At 42.3% G+C, this 26474-nt stretch overlaps 1 protein-coding gene across 1 annotated transcript in view; it reads right to left on the bottom strand.

Annotated features, from left to right (window-relative positions):
- Nucleotides 1–26474, bottom strand: part of UNC5C (unc-5 netrin receptor C) — a 335847-nt gene that overhangs the window by 8090 nt on the left and 301283 nt on the right. Inside the window, exons 12-15 of the mRNA XM_016206188.2 lie at nt 23530–23698; nt 20259–20492; nt 6567–6716; nt 4214–4378 (exon numbers count right to left, since the gene is read on the bottom strand). Of these exons, the coding sequence (XP_016061674.2) occupies nt 4214–4378; nt 6567–6716; nt 20259–20492; nt 23530–23698 (718 nt within the window). The remainder of the gene's footprint in view (nt 1–4213; nt 4379–6566; nt 6717–20258; nt 20493–23529; nt 23699–26474) is intronic.

Genomic DNA, 26474 nt, shown 5'->3' with positions numbered 1-26474 from the left:
CCACTGAGAAGCACTAAATTACTCTCCTATCACATGTAGCCCCAACTTTTAATCAGGCAGTGAGGGATATCAGCACCATCTGCCTGGTCAGCTGGTATGAGGTCCCAGAGGTGATGCTTATAAAGCACAGAGACATGGAGTAGGGGCCCCACGCCCATGTGCTCCCACCACCTGACAACCTGACCCTAATCTTTCTCAGGTTGCCTTGACATGACTCAAACTCTTAGACCAGATCACTCACAGTCCCTAGCACCTTTTTTAAAGAATTTACCTCTGATATTCCTTCTGCCCTTTCCTTTAGTGTCTGCCAGGCAAACCTCTCAAAGTCTGGACCAAAACCATGTCCCCTGAGCTTCCCTGAAGCAAACTCACCCATCACTTCTCACAGCTCTCCTGTAATTCTCGTATTCTATCCTATGCATGTTGGTAGTATTTATATGTTACTTCCTTTGACTGCTCAGATTTCTTGGAGATCAGAGTATTTTGTCACTCTCAGAGCTCCTGTGATACTCAGCACAGTGACTTGCACATGGAAACTACTCAATTTATATTTGCTGAAATGAAAGAAAATAATTTTCCTAGTACAGAAAGGGTCTGAAACCAGTTTCTGGCAGCAACCCACCCCATAGAGAGTAGTGTGTGGTGCTTCCTTCCACCTAAATGTGGCCAAGAGCATGGCTCTTGTCATTGCTAAATCCTGAAGGTAAAGGCAGGTAAAGGTAGGCTTGGCTCTCAGGAAGGTCTGCTCACATATCCATGTTGCTCTCCTTTTCCTAATGAATAGGGAATCATCACCACTTTACATGGCCCTTCCAGCCCTGAGTCTCTAGCCCTGGCTACTGTGCCTGTTTACTTCTATGTGGATGAAACAAGCTCAATAGGACATAATGTCTTGTCTCTCTTATCAGATGGCTGACAACAGCCTTGGAGGTGAAAGAAAAATGCACCTCTACATTTACATTTAAATTTCATCTAATAATTTCAATTCCTATTAGTTCTTCTTTCACTTCCAGGTAAAAGTAGAGTTAACTCTCGCACAATGCTTATTACAATAATTGTTTATGATATTGGTACCATCTGTCTTTGATGTTGTGAGTCCCTTAGTTAAGCATATGGTTTCTCACCATTAAACAAACAGCTGCTATGGGTGATGACACACATTTTCAGCACTCACTCCACAGCAGATCCCACTTTCTACTCCCATATTCTGACTCTTCCTAAAGTCAATTAGAAAACCTGGATTTTCCCAATGATTGTTTTGAAAAGATTACAGAACTCAGAAGAGGTCAATAGATGGGATGGTTATAGCAAAGTGATGTTACTTTGTAAAATTTTAATATTATTCTCTATGTACACAAAAGTGTTGTGTATCAGTAGTTAACAGGGGTTATAAGGTCTTTGTCTCTAGCTAAAACTAAATAGAAGGCCTGAAGAGACTATACATTTCTCTGCCCTACACCATTTTTTTTCTCTTGGTGGTGATGGGTAGCTTCCCTGTTATTACTCCCCCATCCCTCTAAAAAAAAAAATACCTTTTATCATTTACATTTTGACATTAATTTATGCCCATACTTTTTAGACATTTTCATTCTTAAACTTCATTTCTGTGAGACTAAAGTCTTTATTTCTAGTTAAGGAATCTCTGGCCAAAGCACTGGGAGAGGAACAATTGCCTGGCTCTTGACATCACCATGGTCTATGTCAAGCACAGCCTGGTCTCCTTGGGGGGCAACGGGTCCTCCTCCTGACGAGAGGCCAAGGGCCATGTCGCTTTATAAATGACTGCTGGTGAGGGCCTTGAGAGGTGGGTGGCTGGGGGAGGGAACAGCACATTCCTGGCAAGTCAGCTCATTCTTGGGAGACAAGACATTGCAACTGCAACCCCAGTCCACCTGCCAGCTTGCTGGGTGACCCTAGGAAGGAGCCCTGTGAGAAGAAAGACACCACAAATGGAGCCCTTTCTCTGTTTGGTTATGGTTTGTCAGTCACAGTGCACCCCTTCTCAGAGCTTTTGATGAGGCTCAGGGTCTCAGGGCTCTCTGGAGCTAACTGTGCAGAACTGAGCCTCGCTCTCCAACGTCAGAACCCAGCCTCACACTTCCCCCCCTCAGTGGGCCTCCCGCACGGCATTCAAATGCTAACAACCACGGAGGAACTCAGTGACCCAGAAGTAAAAGCAGCACAGTGCCCCTTAATCCCCAAAGTCATCTGACTGCAGTCATTTCTGCACCTCCCTCTGTTAACACACAGGGACATAGGCCTCTGACAGGACGGAAGGGCTGGCCTCTATGAGCTGACTGCCGCCAAGTTGCAAAAGAAATAATCTTTTCCTCTATATTGGCACAAGAAAGCAAGTCCTTAAGTTGTGATCACACTATGCAAAACTGTGTCTTCCCTAAGGGGGAGGGGGTGGCGGACCTAGCAGGGAAGAGCCCTCAACAGCTCTCTTTCATTCCCGGGTGCATCTGGTCCATCTTTTCATCACACAGCAAACTGTTCCCCCCACCAGAAAGCAAGCATCAAAGGAGCAGAGCTCCTCGCCCCCTCCAAATTCCGCAGCCTTTGTTGTTACTGGAGCTGGATGGTTATTGAACTTTGCAGACCCGCTGGGCCTGGAAAGTGAAAACACCCTCTGGAGCCAGCAGGGGTGCTGCTGTGCGCCTGGGAGATAGGGCTGGCTCCTCGGGAAGGCCCAGCGGTTGCCATGGCACCCTGACACCGAGATCATTCCTGACGCATGTCACCGGGTCTGTGACTAAAGTTGTTTATGAGTCAAAAGTCTCATGGAACTACAGGAGGAAATGATGACCGCACCGGGCAGGCTGTGGGAAAGAGGGATGGAGCATCGTGGAGACCGACATGCTTTCCCGTTGGTTTGCTAAGGGAGACAGTCTTTAAATACAACATGTGGAGCGAGACATGCTGCACATCCTGACATTTCATTCGTCACTGTGCATGAGACGGCGAGAGAGAAGTCGCCTTTTAAATCACATGCTGTCCCTCTATAGTGTTAAAATACGGCCATCCTGTGCTCTAAGGCTCAGCAAACAGCACAGAGCTGAGCTCCCGGAGGCCCAGGAGGGCCCTGTGCTGCCTTCTGACCACTCTGCTTATTCTGCGGCCTTTGTTCCTCCAGCAGGAAGGGTTTCCACTGCTCCGACTACAGCCTTGGGGCCTTAACAGATCCGTTCATGCGCACCCCTTTTTCCATACAGAGGGGTTATAAATAGCAGTGCTGATCGCTTTTTCTGTGGTAGAGGCAAAGAAAAGTGCCCCACTGAATGAACTGCGTGAAGATCACAGCAGACAAAGGCAAAGTGAGGCAACTAGGGGAAAATTTTGCAGATTTTACTTCTATTTCTGGAACATTTCTCCTACTCCAGGAGAGAGGGCATCTTTTTTCTTTTTCAATTATCTTCATTAAGGTATAATTGACATATAACATTATAATATGTATATGATTCAATATTTGTGTAGATTGTGAAATGACCACCACAGTAAACCTAGTTAATATTCGTTCTTATATATAGTTATATATTTTTTTCTTGTGATGAATATTTTAAGATCTACTTTTTCATCAACTTTCAAATATTCCATATCTTATCACTAACTATAGTCATCATAGTGTACAACACATCTCTGGCATATCTTCTTATATTTGGAGAGTGACGTAAAAGAGAGACAGGAAGCCAAGAGATGTCTCCTTTCAACAGGGACACAAAGGAAGAGAAGACAAAAGGAGCGGTGGGGACAGAGGTCAGTTTCTCTGCCTCCACCCCAGTGGGCAGCGCCATTAGGCAAAGGTAGGCCACTTCCCTGAGGACAGAGGGGACAGGGAGGAGAGGCGGAGGAGGCGGGCATGGGACACATCAAGGGATGCTTTGGGAAAAGTTACTCCATGTGCACATTACTGAAACTAACCTTATATTTGGAATTCAGATCTGTTGTAAAAAGTTAGAACATAGTTCTTCAATTTATGTCATAAAAAGTAAAATACTTATTTTTCAAAAAGGATTCCCTGTTATATTCTTCTGTGTATCTAGCCCCCTTTGTTTATTAAATATACCATTCTATTAACAAATAGAACCTATAGAGAGATTTTTCAGGGCTTCCCATGTGGCCTGTATCGAGACACCTTTATACTCCACACTGTCTCTCCTCCCCATGGACATTCTGTCCCCTGAGTTCTGAGACACGGAGCTGAGCTCCTTACCTCTGAGACGGTGCAGTTCAGCTGGAAGATCTGCCCTTCTCCTTCCACCTGTCGCACACAGAGTTTGCAAACCAGCTCCGCCGTGGTCAGGCTGAATCTTTCCAGAGTGAATGTGCAGTGGAGGTTCTTTTGAGACCCACTCCAGATATGGTAAAAAGGAATTTCCTAAAGGATATAATATTGTTAACCACAAACGAGTGACTAACACCAAAAGTAACAATCAGGCATGGCTGCCAAGCACTCTTCTCCTCATTACACATATTACCTCATTTAATCACAACAGGCCTACCTACAAATAAATACATCCCAAACCCCTTTTCAAATGAAAAAGCTGAGGCCCAGAGATGTTAAGTACGTCAGCCAAGGCCCCACAGCTAGTCAGTGGCAGAGTTGAGATTTGAACCCAGGGAGTCAGCTTCCAGAATCTGTACACCTAACCAGTCTGACACTTTTCTCCCATTTACAAAAAAAGTCATTGTAAATGGTTTATATAAAACCTGCACACTAGAGTCAGTGCTCATTAAGAGGAATCCCTGCTGTGGTATTCTGGAGAAGAGCAAAGATGCTCTGAAGGACAGTGGGCTGATCCAGGTCCCTTTCATGCCTATACCCTCCCTCTGCGCAGGACAGGGGAAAGGCCAGAGGCACTACAGTCGGGAACTGTAAACTTGGTTAGCTGCCGCAGGAAAGTGCTTGCCCTAAAAAAGCACTAAGCCTCCAACGGGCATACATTTTCAAAAAGTCTAGACCACCTTACAGAGCTCATCCTAAAATCTTTTTTCCATAAGGAAAAGAAAAGGTTGATACATAAAAAATGGATAAACACGTGGCTAAGAGCAGAGAAGAAAGTGCAAGTGAGGACACTCTCTTCTCACATACTAGGTGATTGGGGGCAAGTTACGTAACCTTGCAATGCCTCAGTTTCCTCCTCTGTGAAAGAGTAAGCAAAAGAGTACCTAAGTCACACGGCTGCCAGGGCTACATGAGATGAACCAAAGTGCATGAGTGTCTGGGGGAGGGTAAGAATTCAGCTAGACTTAGTTTGAATAAATATCACATTATTATTATTATAAAAGTAATATTCCCATTATGATTACACAAAGGAGATTGTTCAGAAAAGGGGAATATTTGTGGACTTTTATAGCAGTTGCAAAATAGGAAGATGAAAGCCAAGGAAGAGATTTAATGAGAAAGTTAAAAGCCAGATCTCTCCATCAAGTGCTGAGTGATAAAGAAGAGTCTGGCATGCAACCCCATCTAAGCTTGAGACTCCTATCAAGTTAGGTTTGCCTCCCACAATTTATGTGCTAGTACTCGACCCATGAGAGTAAGAATGGAGCTGGAAAATCTTCCCTTCACTCCTTCCATATGCTCAATGACTCATACCAGGAAATCTCGGCCAGTCCAGCTGCAGTGCTGGGCACGGGACTGGATTTGCATGCATGCAGACTAGGCTTCCCAGCTTATCGCAGTGTGTCTGCATCTCCTGGGACTGGGAATGAGGCTAGAGGTCCAGCCACACAGTCTCCTGAGAGCTCAGGCTGATGGAGGAGGTGGAAACCCCTCGAGAGTTCGTTCCTATGCTTTTCCCACAGGCACACGCAATGGGACTTGGGATCAGTATGCTAATTATAATAAAATCCTCACCAGGTTTTATTTTTACATGCTATTTCACTTTCAAAACTGGGGCTCCTTTTAAGTTTCCAAAGTAAAGATACTCTCCTAGCAAGGCTGAAGCCAAATTGTACCACGTGGGATAACAATGTTCTGTTTTTCTTATGAATGCATTTGAGACTTTTTAAAACCAAGCTGATATAAACATTTACCCTGAAAATGTAATGAGGGACTTGGAAGTCTTATTTGCTAAAAATAAAACAATGTTAGTTCAATTATTTGAAGAATTAAGAAAAAAGCATTCCTTCAAATATGCTTAGAGAATTTTTCAAAACTCTTAAATAACCCCAAATTATTATGGAGAAACAAGTGCTGATGTACGTATGATTAACTTCAAGGAAGGGAATATCTTATGTCTAAATAAGTGGCCACTGTGGCTCAGTGGTTAGAGCGTCAACCTGTGCATGGAAGGGTCATGGGTTCAATTCCCAGTCAAGGGCATGTGCTTGGGTTGTGGGTTCAATCCCTGCCCCCGGCTGGAGTGCATGCAGGAGGCAGCCAGTTGACGGGTCTCTCTCACATCAGTGTTTTTCTCTCTCCCCCCATCTTCCTCCCTTCCACTCTCTCTGAAAAGCAACGGACAAATATCCTCCTGTGAGGCTTAACAAAATAAATAAATAAGTTTATCTCTCTTTTACGGAGCTGTCGCCAAGCCTTTAGTTCCTCTTGGGCACCTCACCTGATACTTAGCCAGCAATTTGCTCTTCCAGAGGGAATGGGCAATGTCGTGAATGGATAGGCGCAGGTTGTGGGTGCTGCCTTTGAAATGAAGAGCCTTCGGTTCTTCCAGGAGCTGTCCTCCCATCTGTCTCTCAAGCTGCAAAACTTCCTGCAATGACATGCCCCAAGCCAAAAACATTGCTGAGTTGTATCACGTCCATCAACTCTCTCATCAATGAGTTTCCTGGGTGCGCCTTTCCCCGCCCTGCTAACGGGTGCAGCATGTGACAGCCACTCCCGCAGCCTCAAGGCCCTTCCACTGAAGGCCCTGCCAGTGTCTTTGCGACCGGATCCTACTGACCATCAACTCTGCTCCAGCAATCACACTGCTGGGACAGTTTCAGTATAGTCTGTACTTCCCAATGAACAAGCGGAATATTTATTCACATGCAGGAAAATAACCAGAAGAATGCCAAATGCAAAAAACAAAACAGAAAAAGAAAAACAGGTAGAAATAGAAATAGGTAAGTAAGCAGATTTTCAATGAACTTTTAAGGAAAGGGGCAAATAACTAGAAAACAAACTCGTGTCTTGGACTCGGTAAAACCAACTCATGAACAAAAATTTGGAATGTGCTTTGGGAATTTTTTCCAATCTTTTGTAGTTTCTTTACCTACAGAAATAAAATAGTAGAATTTTGCTTAAAATAATCCATTGCAGGGTTTCATATTATCAAAAAAATTAAAATGCACTCATTAGGGGAAGATATGTTGACGTAGATTAGGAAGGTTTCTTGGCATCAAATATTGAACTAAACAGTTACTAGATTAAATTTTAAAAAGGGCATCTCAAGAACTGTGATTGATCAAAAAATTGCTATATAACTTTACTTATACTAAAAAGATGTAAAACGAAGACAATTTTATATGTACTTACATCTCTCAGGATAGTTAATGGGAGTTAATGAAGCATTTCCAGCTACAGCTACAATTATCCAAACAGCATCTAACCACAGGTTATCAATGAACAAAATATCCTGGGTCTCCTCTGCTATCTGAACCACCCCTGTGCACACTGCGCTCCCTCATGCTTTAAAAGTTTTAGTGATACAAATATGTAGGGACTCTGTGACCTTTATTTTTTTAATAGGAGTTCAAGAAAATAACGGATTTTATAAAAATATAATGTCCTTCTTTGATGAGATTTCAATTCAAAATATGAGGTTCAATACCACAGGCCATTTCACACACAAGTATTGAGCACCTACCAGGGTACCAAGCACAGAAAGGTCACAGTGGAGAACTGAAAGTATGGGAACCAGACTGTACTCCAGTAAGTGCAGAGCTCACTAACATCATTGATTACATGTAAACAGCTCATTTCAAGCTGTTTCTTTAGTGGTTCTCAGCATCCATCATCTCTGAGTCAGGCCACTGTTCTGAACAATGCAAGCTGCTGAAAGGTCCTAGAAGGTGTAGGAAATATTAGGATAATGTGGGATGGTCTCAGACAGGGACTTCTCTAATTAGTGTCTAATGGAAGAGATGAGGCAATAGCACATTGATGGAAGGACAAGCACGGTCCAGCTGCTTGAAAATATTGATGCTGAGATTATTCACCATTGCTGGCTGATGAGTGGCTATTGCTTGTGACAGGAGCCTAAGCAGTCAGCCAGCCCCCAACCAGTCAGTGGCACCCAGACACATATGTTGTGTCACTGTGCCCTGGCTCTGCTATGCCTGCAGCTCAGCAGGCTCTGAGGGTCCCCAGGAGGCTGCACAGATCCATCCAGCCCAGAGTCACACATGCTCCTCATGGACCTCCCTCCCATAACACTTCACACTCCATTCCTGGACAAGAACCTGGCCATGTGGAAATGAAGATGAATAAGAAAAGTGAGGGTTAATTGCAGTTTTTTTTTGCTTCAGCAGGAAGGCATAATGAGCTTATGTTGATCATGTTCATGTTCGGTGTCTAGTTAGCATAATAGAGAAAGCTGATGTTCCCAGTGAACCTGGCACCTGACAAATTCTAAAGCTAAAATGATGTTTGTTTATAAGCCATTAGAAGAAAAGAAACATAATTAGAAATCTTCGAGATTACAGTCATGTCAATCAATCAGTTCTAGCTTCTTTCCAGTATACCCTAATTACCTCATCAAGACGTCTAAAGAGCAATCGATAGTAATTATCTGATTACTATATATCTTCATTATGTCCAAATTATCTCCCTGGGATGTCTGAAAAAAGATGCATTGTATTCCAGGAGGTAATTATACCCAACAATGTATAATCCACACTCCATTCCTACAATCAACATAGATTGCAGAGGATACAGATAGCATTGTCAGTTTTCTTGGCAGGGAGGACAATTGAAAAAAACCTAAATTGCCTATTGGCCATGACCTTGAAGTCAAGAAATCTAATACCACGTTTTGAGCACAAAGTCTGGGTTGGAGTCAGCCCAAGAATACGGCTCAGTCCTTGGCTTTGGCATTGACCTCGAGTCATGGTGAAGAGTTCTCTTGAGTGGGGAAAGGGAATGGGCTGGCTTGAGCCCTTTTTTTGAGAAGGTCCCAAGTAAAGTGCCATTTTATTTTATGTTTTATTTTATTTTTGTAGTTACTTCTTTTTTAAAAATTACAGTTGACATTGAATATTATTTTACATTAGTTTTAGGTGTACAGCATAGTGCCTAGACATTTATATAACTTACTAAGCATTTCCCTATAAATCTAGTACCTACCTGGCACCATACATACTTATCCCAATATTGTTGACGATATTCCCTATGCTATAAATGAAGTGCCATTTTAGACAATGAGATCAAAAAACACACCCTTTTCGTCTTTCTGAGCTCTCTATCTCTCCACCAACCAGGAATGACACAATGATGCAGGGCTGGAGGAGCCTGACTTTTTTTGTCCCCTTTGATTGGAAATGAACCCTAATGAAAGATAAATTGCCCATCATGCTTAGAGCACCCATGCTCAGAGCAGAGGTCTCTAAACCCATATGTGATTGCCTATGCTTATCAATCAAAAAATTTGAGCATGCATTTTGTTTCTTTATAAATTATATACCTATGTTAATATATCAACATGTTAATGTATTATAAAATATAAAGTTAAAAAGCATGAGTTACGACAAATGCAAAGAATTTATGTGTTGTTCCCCCCCCCCCCCCATAGGCCCATTGGGCCGAGGTGTGTGAACTCCATTCTGGATGATGGAGACTGTTGGTACCTTTGGGAGAAATCAGCCCAGGAGTGAATGACTCAGTTAAAAGGATTCTTACCAAACTTAAATTAAATGTGTGTTTTTTCCTGAAGAGTAACAATTGGCATCATCACACTCAGGATGTTCAAATTCAAGGAAACAACAAAATAAAGGAGAAGATAATAACCAGAGCACAAATTAAAAATATTAAAGTAGAAATGAAAGATATTACAACTAATAAATAAAACAACTCCTTGACCACTAAAATCATCTAAAAGCATACCTGAGTCGGAAATGACTTGCCATACACAACAAATTCCAAATATAACTTCTGTGTTGGAAGACAGAGGAAGCAAGCCCCTGAATAGGCTAATCAGGCTTTTATTCCATATTATTATGGTTTAAGTATTATAATTTCAGATATTTACTAGCCAATCCCACTTAAAACTACTGTAACTTGTATTTCAAAAACCTTGATTTTCAAAGTTCCTTCTGCATGAAATCATTTTGGTTATTATACATATGATGCAGATAAGTAAGAGAACATAAAAATAACAGATGCCTGAATCAGTAAGATACAGCTTCACAGTTCAATGCTTTCCTTTCCTTAATCTTCCTGGGCACATTCACTCAACATCAATGAAGCACTCATGCTCTGCCAGGAACCATGCCAGGCTCTGGGGCACACAGACAAGTAAGTCCCAGTTGGTCCCTCCCTCAAGCCACTCATGGACCAAGGCAGGGAGATGACATATAAATATGTAACCTCAGCACAATGTGCTCAGCTCCAACACAGCTTCCTGACAGGCTGCTTTTGGATCCCAACCATTAGGCTGTTTCATGCACCTTAAAAGAGGCTAGGGACAAAATATATTTAAGGTCAAAAGATTTAGGAAGACTTAAAAATATCTTGACCTTGGAAAGAAATGCCATAATAGGAATTAAGATCATCTAGGCTCTTTGTATCAGAAATATAAATGTCACCTTCCTTTGCAAAGGTTGTCCTCCCTCCTGGCAGCACCCCTACCTCAGTGCCTTGTTTGGCTCTGCAAGACTCTACGTGTTGCTCTGATTTGCTGACTGTATCTATAGAAAAGGTCACTTTCTGACTTTTTTTGTCAGTTTCATGTCCACCCCTCTAACATTCTTCAAAAGACTCAGTCCTGGCTGTTGTGGCTCAATGGTTAAAGAGCGGCCCGAGCACCGAAGGGCTGTGGGTTCGATTCCAGGTCAAAGGCATGTACCTGGGTGGCAGGTTCCATCCCCACCCCAGGTTAGGGCACGTGCAGGAGGCAACCAATTGATGTCTCTCTCTCACATAGATGTTTCTTTCTCTCTACCTCTCTCTCCCTCCCTCCCTCCCTCCCTTCCACTCTCTCTAAAAATCAATGCAAAAAATATCCTTGGGTGAGGGTTACCAACAACAAAAAAGATGCTCTCAGGTGTCGGTTATCAATAGAGGTGTCTCTAGCCCATAATGCCACCAGGAGCAGGCCCCTGTGTGTCAGCTTGGTACCCCTTGGGGACCTGAGCAATCCTGTGAGATGGCTGCTGCCCAGCGCAGTGGCTGCCCCAGCCAGGCCCTGATCGAGGGCTGTATTGATTCAGGGAACCTGTGAGGGATTGCACGAAAGGCAGGGACAAGGGATTCCACAGTAGAAACAAGCAGCCTTCACAATAACCAATTAAACCAAGACATTATCCATGTCGAGCCATTAGCCTGGGCCACTTAAGAGCCACAATAAATCCAAGCTGTTTTAAAGGCCTGGACTTACAAAGAGAGGCTCTCTGGCCTGCACCCAGCGCTCTCTCCCGGGCTCCGAGATGAAAGGCTCTTCCCTCATTAGGGGCGGACAGAGCAAGGCGAGGGGGAGAAGCCCCGCAGCTCCTGCCCTCCGGTCTCCCTAACCCCAGAGTTTCTGCATTACTGCCAGGCTGGACCCCTCCGCCTCCGCTGCCCCTCTTCTTCTGTCTCCTCCTCCGTGTCCTTCCCAGCCTGGGCCAATGTCCCTTAAGTGGCAGTCTCACTAGTGCACACGAGAACCCCAGGCGACGGAGCTGCTTACACTGAGGTTCTTGAAGCCCATGCTTAAGGCCCTGACCAGTCTCCACCTGAGTGCAAAGCAGTGACTTGGTGCCAGAAAGTGTGTGAGAGCTGGGCCCTGGCTCTGTTCTCCCCTCTCTGTGTTCAAACCTGTCCCCTGACCACCCTCGTTCTGCTCAAGAACTTGCCTCCTGTCCTGCACCGCTGCTCTGACTGTGCCTCTCTCTCTCCCTCTCCCTCTTCCTTGGAGGTGCTTGTCTGAGCTCCCAGTTTCTCAAGAGGTGATCGTCCTACCTGTGGGTTATCCCGCCTTTAGCTTCCTTCTGTGTTTCTGTCTTGTTTTCCCGCCCACATCTCTCCTTTCGGCTACCCCACCAATGATTACACTTAAGTCCCACATAACTCATTAAAGCCTCGTCTAGAAGAGAAGGTTGGAGGAAGTTAAGCCAGGGCTCTGTTCTGTTTTGCCTGCTTCTTTCTCAGCATTGTCTGGATGAGATTCGTCTGCACACTCTGTGTTCTTAACGGGAACACCGAGCCCTGAATCAGCTGTATGCAGTGCTGCCAAGGAGCCTGGGGACAGAGCCAGGACCTGAGCAGGTGGAGGCAGCTACTGTGGGCAAACCACTAACAGTACCCCCAGAGGTGAGGTGGAAAAGGGCGGGGAATGAAGCACTGGCCAGCCTGCACTCCAGGGGCTTTTGTTTTGGTCTGACTGTACTGCTCTGTGGAGAGGGACCCACACTCCACGCTCTGTCCAGGGAGCTGGACCAAGCATCAAAGGACGATTTGTGCCATTTAAGACCTGTGTTCACCTTCCCCATGCTTCTGCCATATGGACACAGGGCTCTGGAGGCACAAAGAACAAACCCGGCAAACATTTGTTCAGCATGCCACATATGTTAAACCTTAAAAGACCAACCTTTAAGGATTGTGCTGACGGGTGTTTAAAAAAATCACATCTCCCAGCAGATTTTATGGAACCTGCTTTGCTCCTATTCATTCTTTCATCCTGTGTTGAAACCTGCCCTTGTTGTTCAGGGCTGAGGGATTTCTGTCTTTGCTACTGAGGCTGTCACCACTGTGACTGTCATAGCTGTGGACCTGTACTCTTCCAAAGCAGAGGCCGGAGAGAGTGCCATCCTTCACCGCTCCCTGCCAGCTTTTCAGGGACGCTGCTCCCAGCTCCCCAAGTGCCCACTCCTCCTCTGGCCTCAGGCCTCAGGCCGCAGAGCTGGCTGTGGGAACATCTGACTGTCAGCTGGCCTGGCCCTGCCCACTGGCGCTGGTCATCGCTGCTGGCATCAGGCCTGGCTGCACTACTCTCTCTCCCAGTGCTCACGCTGGGGCGCTCTGCTCTCCCCCTGAGTTTGTCTGCCATATTTCATCCCTAATAACAAGGCTGGGCTCCCATGACCATGTGCAAACACTTCCCATCAAGCCACTCAGTTTCCAGGGCTCTGCCTGCTGCTTCCTCAGCTGCCGCCACCAAGATGCTTGGTTTAAGCTCCCTTCCAGCCTGCCTCATCACGGTGGCTTGTGACACTTGTGAAGCAAAATGCCAAAAGGCGGCACTCAGGGAAGTGGCCATGTCACTTGTCCACCTCTGCTCGTACTTCTAAGGAAAAGATGACTCTCCTATCTATGTATAAGGAATAAGGCTTTTCAGGTTGTTCTAGAATTTCTGAAGTCATCCTGTATTTCTTTTCACCTTTCACATGTTATTTTTTAACTTCTGTATTAGTTTTCTATTTCTGCAGTAAGAAATCACCATATACTTAGGGACTTGAAACAATACAAATTTACAAACTTACCATTCTGCAGGTCAGAGTCTGACACAGGTTCCACTGAGCTAAAATGAAGGTGTGTGTGTGGGGGGGGCTGCCTTCTTTCTTGGAGGCTCCAGGGGAGAATTCTGCAAAGTCCCTTTGCCATGTAAGGTGACACATTCACAGGTTCGGAGCTTTGTGTGGAGGTATCTTTGGGGTGGGGAGCATGTTTGCCCAGCACTTCTATTTTCTCTTCCCTCTTTTCTCTCTCAAAAAACTTATTCAAAAATGGCAGGTCATTTCTAAAATAGGGGGAGGGCCAGGGCCAAGTCTCATGAGAGATGATAAAGATGGAGTATATTTAGAGCACCCAAAAGACCCATGCCCCTGAACAACTGACCCTCCAGCCTGCCACCAAATCTGAAACTCATCCCACAATTAGACAGAAATTTGAGTTAATATCTTCACTGAGCTATTATTTTCAAAATGCCAGTATAACCCAAATGCCCACCTAAGGATAATTAACATTATGGAGTGCCTATTTCGTGCCAGGAAATTTAATAACTTTGATCTCCTCGAATCTTCTAAGAGTCCCTGACGCAGACCAAATGACTGCCCAGAGTGGTCAAGTTCACTGACGAGGGCCACAGAGCTGATGAGTGGCAGAACCAATTGTCAGCCAGCCTGACAGCTTTCCTTTCAAGCCACATCCTTCCATACACTCGGCAGGGAAAACACATTTGTAACCTTTAACACATTGTTTTGGTTGATGTCATCTAATACATGTGTTCCATGTATGAATATATTAATTTAATTCCAGATACCAGGACCCTGAAATTATATCAGGTTAGTTTTGACGTTGGTTGAAAAAACTGAAAGAAAAGATATGGTTAATGGGGCCAATTCAACAGAGGGCCAGCCTTAGTAGGACGAGGAGAGGCAGGGCCTCAGGTGTGCTGGGTTCAGAAGGGTCACATTTTGCCCCGGAGGGGGCATCAGAAGGACACAGTGAGGAAGGCCCTGGGAGGCAGGATGACAATAACATCTTTTACAGGCTATCTGACTATCTATAAGTGCAGCCCAAAAAACTGAGTATCACACAGTTCTTAACTAGATTTCCCACTTTCTTTAGTTTTCAGTATTTTTAAAAATATTTTTCCTATTTTTTTAAACAAAATATATTTCACAGAATTACTGTACAAAAGCTACAGCCTAAATTAGGGTATGTGAGAAATGAAGCCATGCAAAGAAGACTCTGCTCCATGCCAATAACTACATAAGGAAGGCCAGCTTATATTAATACACATTACTTGGTTTGTGCTGCATATACATTTGTCAGAAATTCAATAAACATCATAGACTGTCTAGATTGTATGAAAGTAACTCCTGTTTTAGATTCTGAACCTCAGAGTTCAGAATAAACCTCTTTATTAATATAGGAAACACTCATAAATCGTTCCATTAGGATAGCGGGGCAGAAATTACTTATTTCCACATAGACGGATGTTTCTCCTGGAGTGTTTTTAAACTTTCCCAAATATAACCTTGTTCTCTATTAATTTCTGGTCTATTATCATTAGGATTTAAGCCTTTGCAAATAATGAAAAGAAAATACCAATATTATTAATTTAATCACCTGAACAGGAGATAAAGAGAAAAGCTGTGATAACACCCAATACAACATTTTCAATAAATGTGACCTCTCTTTGAGCATGGAATTGGTTCTAAACTGCTCTCACAATTCTCAGCAACTTTATCTTAGTACGTGAACTCAACTTGCACATGGCTCTCACTGCTTCTTCAAGCATGTAAACAGCAAAATAAAAAACACCTCCGTGAAAGGTGTATAAAAGAATTCATCTGTCTCTCAGCAGCCTTGACTTTTACTCCAGCAGCTCCTGCCAGCATTCTAATTCTACATCAGTTCTTCCAAATTGCTAAATTGCAGCTTTTAAGTCTCAGGTGATCATTTTTGCCCCCAGGCTTAACAAAACTCAGGGAAATTGTTATGAAAGTGGCTGAACTGAACGTGGTGGGTGGGAAGATAAAAGAAGGCAGCAGGGTGGCTTGAAACAAATGTGGTGGTCTCATCCCTCCAGTCCCCATCCACATGAACAGTATAAGCACATATGATAATAAGTGGGAATTAATAATCTCGCTATGTTCAGCTCCAGGCATCGTCTTTTCCTAATAGCTCTCCAGACTGTGGGGTCCTTAGCCCTGAGAATGAGTGCTCCACTGGGCTTCCCTCTCTGTCCTAGTCCAACATTCTGGGAGGGTTTCTGCATTTCAGAAAGAACCCCCAGTACACAGCAATAACTGTAAGAAAACATTGAGTCTGGGGAGACCCACTTTGGGGCATCATTTGCTGTACTGGAGATGGAGGTGATAGAGTTGGATTAAAGTACAAACAAGTAAGTGGGGCTCCTTTTCATCAGAGCCCAGAGTAGGTGAGAAGATGCTGAAATAAAAGGTTTTAAGGGTAAAGGATAGCAGCTGAGGGAGTGTCCCTTGGGTGGTTCAATAGGAGTTAGGTCATTGCGAAATATGAAGGGTCTGTGATACACTCAGGGACTGCAGGAGGATTTGGAAGCAGTGCTCTGTGAAATCTGATGAGTCAAGAGAGATAAATGAAAGGATTGTGGAGAAGCAGAGGGAAGTATAGTTTAGGGCAGATATCTTGAGATTATGAGACTCAATTAGCAATTTATGATTTTTTAGAACAACTCAGCTTGGAAGTAGAAATTGAGGGCTTGTTTGGTGGAGGTCCTCTTTACCTATGGAAATTAGAAAAACCTGCAGCAGTTCCAGATGGCAAGACATTTCAGAGTGGGAGTGAGTTCCCTGTAGATATGGCTATGAGCAGATGAGGGCTTGTGGGCCAAGAGACCACAACAGGTTGAGGGAGTTCTTCCTTAAGAACAAAGGGAAGTTTGCATGCACCTTGTGTGTGAGAGATGGAGGGTCATGAGAGATGATTGTGGCCAGAAAAAGAGGAGTTTCACAGGTGGAGATCTTGGTGCAGTTGCTAATGAAGATGAAATCTAGATCATGTCTGCACTGGTGCATAGATAATGTGAGATGATGTGAAGGCTACTAGAATAAATTTGAGCAAAGGAACTGAGATTAAGTGTTGACTTTGAATTTGAGAGGATGTTGGGAATAAAATGAATAGGAAAAAAACCCGTGAGGCAGGTACTGCTAGAATGGGGATGTACAGGGTGGGAAGAAAGTAGGTTTACAGTTGTTCACATGGAAAGTAATAGAATAATTCATAAGTAATAATACAAGGGTAAACTCTGTGTTTCGCATAGCTGCCCTGTATACTAAGAATACTCTGCACTAAGGACCCGAAATGGATACTGAATAACACAGTAACATAAAAAATAATAACAGAACAGTGAACTAGCCCCTGAAGTAGAGCGATGCCCCAGACTTGGTCCTGGGCATGAGAAGTATTGGCGCTTTTCCCTCTTGGCCTTGAGGTGAGTTAGAGGGTGTGGTCCTCACTGTGGGGATTGTGAGGAATTCCATGTTACTACTGGGAAGATCCAGTTGCAGTTCATGTGAACAGGTAAAGGGATGGGGAAGAGAATGATTTGAGAACGTAGGAAAGTTGGGCCTTAATAGGATTAAAGTTCCAAAAGGATCTGTGGGAGTGTTTTGGACAATAGTCCTGAACCATGGCTGCACAAATAAATTACCCAAGAAGTGCTAAAAACAAATAAACAAAAACCAATACCCAGACCAATTAGATCAGAGCCTGAGGGTTGGGGTCCCAGAGGGAGTCTTTTTAAAATCTGCCCACCTGGTTCCTATGTGTGTGGGGTACAGAACTACTGATTTAGGAAGAGCGTAAGTGAGGAGTAGGGCGGGGCTGAAGAAGGAGGGGGTATTTGGAAGGGGTGACACAGAAAGGTAGTGTTTGGGGATTACAGACAATAGAGAAGTAGTGATATGGGGGAGAGACTGGTAGGGACATTAGCAGTCAGGTGCCAAGAAGGCTGAGGTAATGAAAGTTTCCAAGTCCAGTGTGGGTGTGAGGCAGTGCTTGTAGGCTGCACTGATTGTCTCCTTGATAAGCTGGGTAGACTGCTCACTTGTGACTAAGGTTTTGGTATTTCTCCACTATTAAAAGGCCATGAGGTGCAAGACACCTTACCCGTTATTCATGTTTGTTTCAGGCTAAGTGCTGGGTCCGCAGATGCTGAGAATTTATAGATGTCTATTTGGAAAGCACTGGCCATGATACAAACTGCTCTTGGGTTGTTTTCACTGCTTCAACCTGTACATTAGTCTTTCTCCGTGTTGACCACTAATTAAAATAATCAAAATTATTTTATAAACTATGATTTTGTTTGCATGGATTTGTGTGTGTCGTTGGGAAGAAAGGTCGAAAGTGCCTGAGTGTCACAACCAAGTGTGTGAATATAGAGTATGTGTATCAAACATTTCAACTATGATGCAGATCTTCTACAGTATGCTTTTTGCAATGATTTTTTCTTGGAATCATTAAAAAGATTTGCCTTAATCAGACCCCACGGCTCCTCTGCAAATACAGTTTTCCTTAAGAAGACTTTAAGCCTGGGATGATTTCTATCCTCATAGTACCTTAGAAGTACCACATTTGCAAAGAATATAAAAGAAATAACCTTAGGCTTTACACTTGAGCTGTGTGTTCACATCATTTATTCAACATCAGAAACTCCTACAGGCTTGACGATCAAAAATATATCCAGTGACTGACTGTCTCATTCCCTTTATGGACCCAACCTGCCACACTCAGTTTTCATGACCCAGAAATACTCTCTGGATAGAAACACCACAAGGGAATACTTTGATTTTCAGAAAAATTGCTTCTCTTGGCTTCCTTGACACATATTTCTTCTACTTCTCTTCTTCCTTCTCGGGTGCTCATCCTCCAGCCAGCTGCCTCTCACCCCCCCTTGCAATGCCAGGGCTTCCTTGGTCCCTATGTTCTAGGGAGTGGCTCTTCAAGAAACGCGCTTTCAGACTGGAGAGTCAAGGCTGGAGCCAGATACCTGTGAGTGAAGCTTGTGCTCTCCACTCAATAGCTGTGTGACCTAGAGCAACTTACTTAACCTTTCTGTGCTATGGATTGCACTTCTGTAAAATGGGGATAATGGTAAGTTACAGGGTTTTTGTGAAGATCATATGAGTTATTTAGAATCTTGCCTGGCACACAGAAAGTTCTCAGTTATTATTATTATTATTATTATTATTATTATTATTATTATTATTATTATTATTATTTTCTTCCTCTACTCTCCCTTGATACTCTCTCTGATCACCATGGGTGACAACTATCAATATATAATTGGTTCCTGAGACCGTATTTCAGGATCTACTCTCTGTTTAGAGAGCCACATCTATATTTCTATCCCTTGGGCATCCCTGTTTTGATATCTAGTTCATATCTCTAACTCAATACTCCCAAAGCAAAGACACCATATCCACACCCCAAAGCTTCCTATCCCCTGTGTTTGCTACTGTTACTTGAGGCAGACTTGATCTTTTGCTCCTCCCATTCAATTAGTCATCAGGTCCTGCAAGAGCTACTTGAACAGGACCTTTCACACCTATTTTCTTCTTCTCATGCCTCTGTTATCACCCCAAGTCTACCATGCTTTTCTTCTTGACTCTATCTTTCCACTGACAAGACTAATATTTTAAAAGTACATTTCCAATCATGTCTTTCTTCTGTTTAAACCTCTCCAGCGACTCTCCATTAACTCAAGAAACTGAATCTCAATTCCTCTATCTGGCCATCAAGATTCATCCCAATAAAACTCCTATCTATCATTCTAATATGCTTGTCTAGAGTCTGTATTTACTGTTCCCTCTGTGTTTCTTCATGCTGTTCCCTTCACCTAGAAATCTTGAATTTTTTTCCCATTATTGTTGGTCAAACCATATTTTCTATTACGGCCAATATCAAATGTCAGTTTCTTCTCAGATTTTCTTAAAATAATATGATGCCTCCCTCACTTGAACATCCATAGAACTTTGCCTTGACCTCTAGCATTTGTCACACTTTGACTTGTCTCCTAGTCCTTGGCATTCTTCTTTCATTCCTCCTTCTAGATTGTAACTACTTCAAAGCCACCGACTATATCCTTAAAGCATCAAATGAGATAAAATGAGTGGCAATAATAGCACCAGGTATTAAGCTCCTTTATTCTGCAAAGCAGCAGCCTGTTGTCAAATGCTAACCCATTTCCTTGCAGTCCTCATAAAAAGAATGGGAAAGCATATAAATGCAGTAGCACACAAGAGAAACATATAGTGTGAGCAATTACGCCAGTTACTTTAATAGGAAGAACACAGCTGAGATAAACATGGAAGCAGATTACTTACCATCCATGGTCTCGTTGCCAAATTCTCCCTCCTAAATTTTTCATTAAAGGAAATCAAGGAAGGTAAACAGAAGTAGCTCTTGGGAGGAATCAGTATAATGGAAACAGCTCATCTATCAGCATGGCCTCAGAGAAATGTCTCTCTTTTTTTTTATTGCATCTTTTGGGGCCAAAAGAGGCACTACTGTGTTCATGCACAGGGGCACGTGCACACGTGTACATTTTCTCTAGGTGTGCGCAGTCACACCAAACCTAGGCTTTGGTGTGAAGGGGCAAAGGGAGAGTCATGCAGGAGCCACTTACCTTCAGGGCATCTTGGGTGTCATCCAGACAGTAGACTCGGATGCTGTACTCCAGAGAGGAGCAGCAGAGTGGCCCGAAGATGGCCAGCTTCAGGCGCTTGGCGGCTGCTTTGGTGATGGACTGCCCGACCAGGGCGTAGGTGCTAAGGTTCTCCGTGAGGAGGTGGCAGGCCTCTGCATCCAGCTGAATGTAGCAGGGGGTGGTGAAGTTTTCCTCTCCCACCACCACCACATCCTGTGGGACAAGAGGGAAGGGGTGTGACTGAGCCCTGAGGATCCTGCTGGCAGCCGCGATGGTGACCAATGGTGGTAAATTCGGCAGGATCTCTTCTCCTGAGTTTTGCTTATTAATTTTCCTGCTCTTTTTTCTTTCTCAGGCTTCATTATACCTCTATTTCCATCCTTTGTCAGCATCTCCCTTACTTCCCTTGCCTTTATATTGCTCATATTCTTTATTGAGGCATCATTTAACATATTTTGATTTTCTGAGAATCTACATAAAATTCCAAAAAAAATTCATGAATCATCCTTTTAACTTCAGTGTACTTGTGTTTATTATCTGTTTGTGAGAATTTAATTTTTTAATCTCTAAATTTCTAATTGAAACCAAAAATACTATTTTATTTCAATGTCACTGTAATATAGTTGTGTTGTGTGGTTTTTCCTCCATAAAAATCTAGGGGTTTGAAAAGAATTAGAAAAATTAAGAAATGATGCGATACCATTCTACTATGTTCTTCCAAACTCACCAATTACTTTCCAAAGCAATGCACTACTTTTCCTCAATAATCTGGGCTGCTGGGCTCTACAGAAAGTACAATATGGCCAACTCGAGGCCTTTAAGATAATTTTCTCTGTTATTTTTCATGTAAGCCTTTAAACAATCTATCCTTAGATTTTGAAAATATTTACCAAGAAATAAAAATAAGTAGAAGTGATGAATTTTGTGAAAGTAGTTACTAACTCTACCAGGTTTTAATTTATCCAAATGACTCAGGCCACAGAAGAAATCATCTGAAAGACCAACCATAGAATCCATAAATCAAGGGTCACAATTCCACCTGCTTCTCAGGGCATTCAGGTAATAGGAATGTAGCAGAAAGCACAGAAGACAATAAGGAGTGGTGGAGACTGTGGTAAAGCAGAGCACAGGCCTGTCTAAAGGGGTCAGTCTTCACTTGGCTTCAGTCCATTGTAGCTTTGCAGAAATGCAGGCCCAGTGAGCATACACAACCTTTAATTTTTCAAGAGAAGCTGGAAGTTTAGATTTTTATGTGAAATCTTCCTACTTTTAATTAATTAAAAGAAAATTTCATGTTGGAGAAGTAAAATACATATGCAGGTACAACTCACCCTCTGCATTAGGCTACTTCATCTCTGCAGAGGCAGGAACTATATCTACTTTGCTTCCCACTGTATCTCAGTGGGCCTGGCTCATGGTGAGCAAATAGTTACTTGTCCAAAAAATGAATGAGTATTTCACGATAAATTGAGTCCCTGGGGCTGGACAAAGATATGAAGGAAGTAGCCCCTTCAGGTGACTGTTTATTAGTTAGGCCATGCAACATCATTTGAGCTCTAGTAAGAGCTGTGTTTTTCATAGCATCCATGAAATCATTTCTTCAACTGAACCTGTGCCCAAAGATGAAGCTCAAACTGAACTGGAAAAGAAAGATAGAAGCTCAGCACCCCCAGGTTTATTACAACCCCAAAAGGACACCTGGAATGAAGCTGCTTTCTCTAGCAGGGTGAGCATAAGCATCTAGCATCATCTAATAATGGCATGTTACAGAAAGCCTCCTAGAAGATATGGTCAAGAATAAAGGTGTCCCATGTCCCTGTCACAAGTATGAGCATTTTCATAAAGGTTGTCCTTTCTCTTCTCTTCTCATCTCTTTCTTTTCTTTTATTATTATTATTAAAAATGTTATTATTACTCAAATTGTTATTATTATTTAAATTACCTAGACATAAGGTACTAGGGTATTAAGCAGAGAGCTGTGCAAACAATTTGGGGTCACTTAAGATTAAGACTTTGGAATGTTTTTGAGATAAATCATTTAAAGTTTAATGAAACTGAAATTAGATTTGGTCAAGTCTGGTCTTAACATAGAGTCTGTCCCTAGACTTCAATTCTGTACTGGAGGTCCCCTGGCAATGAGTGATATCCTCATGTGGCTAAAAGAAGCACATGTCCTTAGGAGGAAATTCCAGTTAATCCCAGGGATGCTCTGCTGCTCTTCAAACTCTAATATCACTTTTTCCTAAAATATTAGGAAAAATATTTCCTAAAATATTAGGGTCTTGAATATGTATGCATATTTTTTCAAAAATTTCTTTCCAAAAAAAAAAATACAAAATGTAGTCACAAAATATGTAACATATAAATTGGATACTTGTTTTTGTAATGATTACACAAAAATACAGGGATAGCTTTTAAAGTTATTTTCTATTTTTTTAATTAAAAAATTCCTGAAATATGCTTTTCTGAGAATAATCTAAAATGTTATTTTTAGTTGGCTAGTTTCCACTTAAACAACAGATATTGTTTATTTAAGGGATAATAATGAAAATATATAAACTTTTAAAAAGGTATTAGATATAAAAACTTCAGGGTAAGCATGACAAATCCTTTTGCCCTTAACTGTGGGTGCTTACTGAGGGGTTCTGATGTCAAGAAGAGGATTTTCTTAAGGCCCTGTCCTTAAGAAGTTATGATGGCAACAGCCACAGAAAGGCAAGAAGCCATAGGTGTTCTTCATTTTAGTGAAGCTTAGAAGACTATTTCTGTTTCCCCAGATTAGGTTCAGAGGAACTAGATTCCTGGGACTTGTTTGCAAGTAAGTACCTAACCTTTTCTGAGCCAGGCGCAATGTTTCTCTACCTGCAAATTTGAAATATATATATATATTCCTTCCCAAGATATAGTACATATATTCCAAAATGGACTCATGTAGAACTCCTAAGTGCACTTTCCCAAGAAGCTAGCTCATCCTTAATCATCATTTTCTATTTCTACCAGTCAACAGATAAAGTCTTCAATAAACAGTCTGTCCGTATGTCTGTCTTTCCCCCTTCCTGTCTCTTTCCCTCTTTTTCCCTTCTCTTTGCCCCCCCCCCTTCTCTCTCTCTTTCATTGTGAGTGTAAGATAATATTCCATCCATGGTTTTTTCTGTTTTTTGTTTTTTTAAATAAAAGCCTTCCCATGGCTGCTCCTGCTTATCTGCATGGATTGCCCTTGTGTCCCATCTTTATCCCAACAGAAGCTCACCTCCCACTGTCCCTGTGCTGCCTGGTTCTTGAGCTGTATCTTCCAGTCCTCGGTGTTGGGATCTGCGCAGTGATGCATGGTGAGGATGACTGGGCGGGTCAACAGGGCTCCCGGAGGCCCACAGCTCACCACAGGGGTCAACAGTGTCTGAGTGTCTTCCATGGGTGGCCTAGGAGAGCAGAGGACAGCATCAGTGACATTTCTATAGCATTTATTTGTATGTATTCTTGGAGATTTTAGATCTAAAATTGAACAAATAGTTTCCTTTTGGAGTTTTCTTTGGGAGAACGGGGGTTAAAGCAGAACCAAACTGGAAGACATGCTCTTTATCCTGAGACTTTGATCTTGCAAGACTGGAGGTCTTTATGATAACAGTGGGTCTGCCAGCATCCCTTTGATCTCCTTCCCTCAGATACAGGTCTGCCTTTGGTGACTTCCTCTGAACTCATGCACAGATAATTTCAGGATGGAATGAGAAGAAACAGAGTCCTTATGAGGTTACATAACCATGTTTTCTGATAACACTTTCTATTGGTCTCACAGGGGTTTAAGTACTTTTGGGTTTTGGGGACCTAATTTGAAAAATACTTCAAAAAATTCACTTCAGAACAAAGATACCTTAGAATTAAACTTCTTCAGATGACTTTTGGGAATAGTTCAGCTAGTACAGCAAATTCATTCTTTCAAAAGTGACCAGAGAGAATATTAAATTGTATTTTTGTGGCAATTTAAAATGAAATCTCTTTCCTTGTGTACTTCATACTATGAGAGTCTGGATGGAACAAAACTTAAAGATCCAAAACCTTTATTTGATTTTTTTTTAAAAATTGCCTTAAATCTCTACAAAGATTATAATCAACAAACAAATGGATAAATTAATCCAAGTTATCAGCTGGTCTGTGAGGACGCAGTCCCAAGATGTTGAGTGGATTGCCCAAAGTCTCACAACTAACAGTGCTGGAGCTGGGACTAAAACTAATGCCTTCTCAACAACAGTTCTCAAAACTACTGTCAGATAATGTGGTTTAAGGAATAATTGGCTCATAGAATTTAAGAGGATGCAGGGCACTTGGGGTCAATAAGTACCACCTTCTGTCCAAAGCTGGAACCTCGCTACAATATGCTGACGTGTGGTTAGTAATTTTTGTGCTTTTGTAAACATTTTTCCCCTATCCATTGACTTTAGAGAGAGGAAGGGACAGAGAGAGAAAGAGATACAGAAAGAGAGAGAGAGAAAATTATCGATCTGCTACTCCACCCATCCATGTACCCATTGGTTGCCTCCTGTATGTACTCTTACTGGAGATCGAACCCTGGCACATCAGGATGACACTCCAACCAACTGAGCTACCTGGCCAGGGCTGGTTAGTGCTTTTGACAAAATTATTGTCCACTACTACTGAGTGTAATCTCATCTATTATCAACTTAAATTTACAACATATTCTTACTCAGAATGAACACAATCTTCCAGAATGAACATGATCTTCCTAATGCTTCTCTCCATGTATCCTTGACCTGCTTTCTCTCTACCTTGGCATGAAAGTCTTTCAAAGATTTAGAGATTGTTATCATGTCTCTAAAACGTCTTCTGTATTTCAGACCAAACATCCTCTCAATTCCTCAACTTTTTAAACTTCAGCTAGAAAACCATGGTTTCCAGATCTCTCCCTATATTTCTGTCTTCACTTTTGTACAGATGTCTGTCAGTGTTTCAATGTCTTCACTAAAATGGGGCTTCTTGAAATGCATGTAATGCTCAAGTAGACACTGCAGGGGGACTGCTCTTTTCTTTGATTTGGAGTATGCAGTTTTATCAACGACTTACTAAATTGTTGCCTTAGATTATTCTCAATCAAGTAATTATTTAATAAATATTATTTGGCAAGTTTGAGTTAGATGGGAAGATGAAGATAATCTGGTTAAGCATCTCCTTTATAAAATGAGGCAATAAGGCCCCAAGAAGGCTGAGTAATTTGGTAAACTAACCACTCTACGTATTTCTAATATGAAAGGATCTTAGGCTAAGTCTCTGTAGTTATGTGGTCTCTATAGTTATGATGGCTTTTGCACCCATGTACAGAAATTTTATTTAACTATTTTATTTCACCTTAATAGCTTCAGGCAAAATTTCAGGACATCTATTTCTTAATGCTGTCTTTCCTCCAAATATTGGCTGTCTCATCCAGTCTTTCATCTTCCATAAATCTGATATGCCTGCCATTTATGTTCTCATTCCAATCACTGATGACATTGTAATACAAGAGTAGGGCAAAGACAGAGACCTTTTCAAGGACACCGCTTGAAACGTCTCTCCAGTCAGTCTGACACCAATACTTTGAGTTATTTAGTTCAGCCAAATATAAATCCATTAAAATGTACATTGTCCTGTTCACATCTTTCCATTTCACTCACATGGATATTGCCAGGGACATATCATATTCCTTTATAATGGCAATGGGCACTTGCAATGGATTTTTCTCTAGTCTTTACCTGTCGTTTATATATTAAATACTACATAACCTAGAAGTTAGCTTATATCTATGGCCTCATTTTACACTCAGTGAGTGATGGTTGTTACTATTTTTTTAATACTGTTGGAAGACAATTCTCCATGGAGCTCTCATGTTTTTGCACATTCCTGACTATCTTTTCAAGGCAATTGCTGAGCACACGCCTTAGAAGATAAAGATAGTGCTTACCTCTGGAGCAAATGGCAGATATGTCTACTTCCCATGATAAAAGACTCAGGTTTCCTAAGCCCAGGGGTCCATTCCTGAAATTCAACCACTGGGTGTGTAGATGTTGTCTGACCCTCTTTGCATCACTCTTGAGGAACCGGGGCTCAGGAAATTGGCACAAAAATGATAATACTCTGGATAGTGCTATTGCTGTGAGTAATGAACTGTACTTAGTCTCTGACCAGGATTCTTGTGCCTTATATCAG

This window comes from Miniopterus natalensis, chromosome 1 (assembly GCF_054644295.1).
Source record: "Miniopterus natalensis isolate mMinNat1 chromosome 1, mMinNat1.hap1, whole genome shotgun sequence".
NCBI lineage: Eukaryota > Metazoa > Chordata > Mammalia > Chiroptera > Miniopteridae > Miniopterus > Miniopterus natalensis.
Note: the sequence above shows the minus strand (reverse complement) of the source record. Positions and strands in the feature narration are given on the sequence as shown.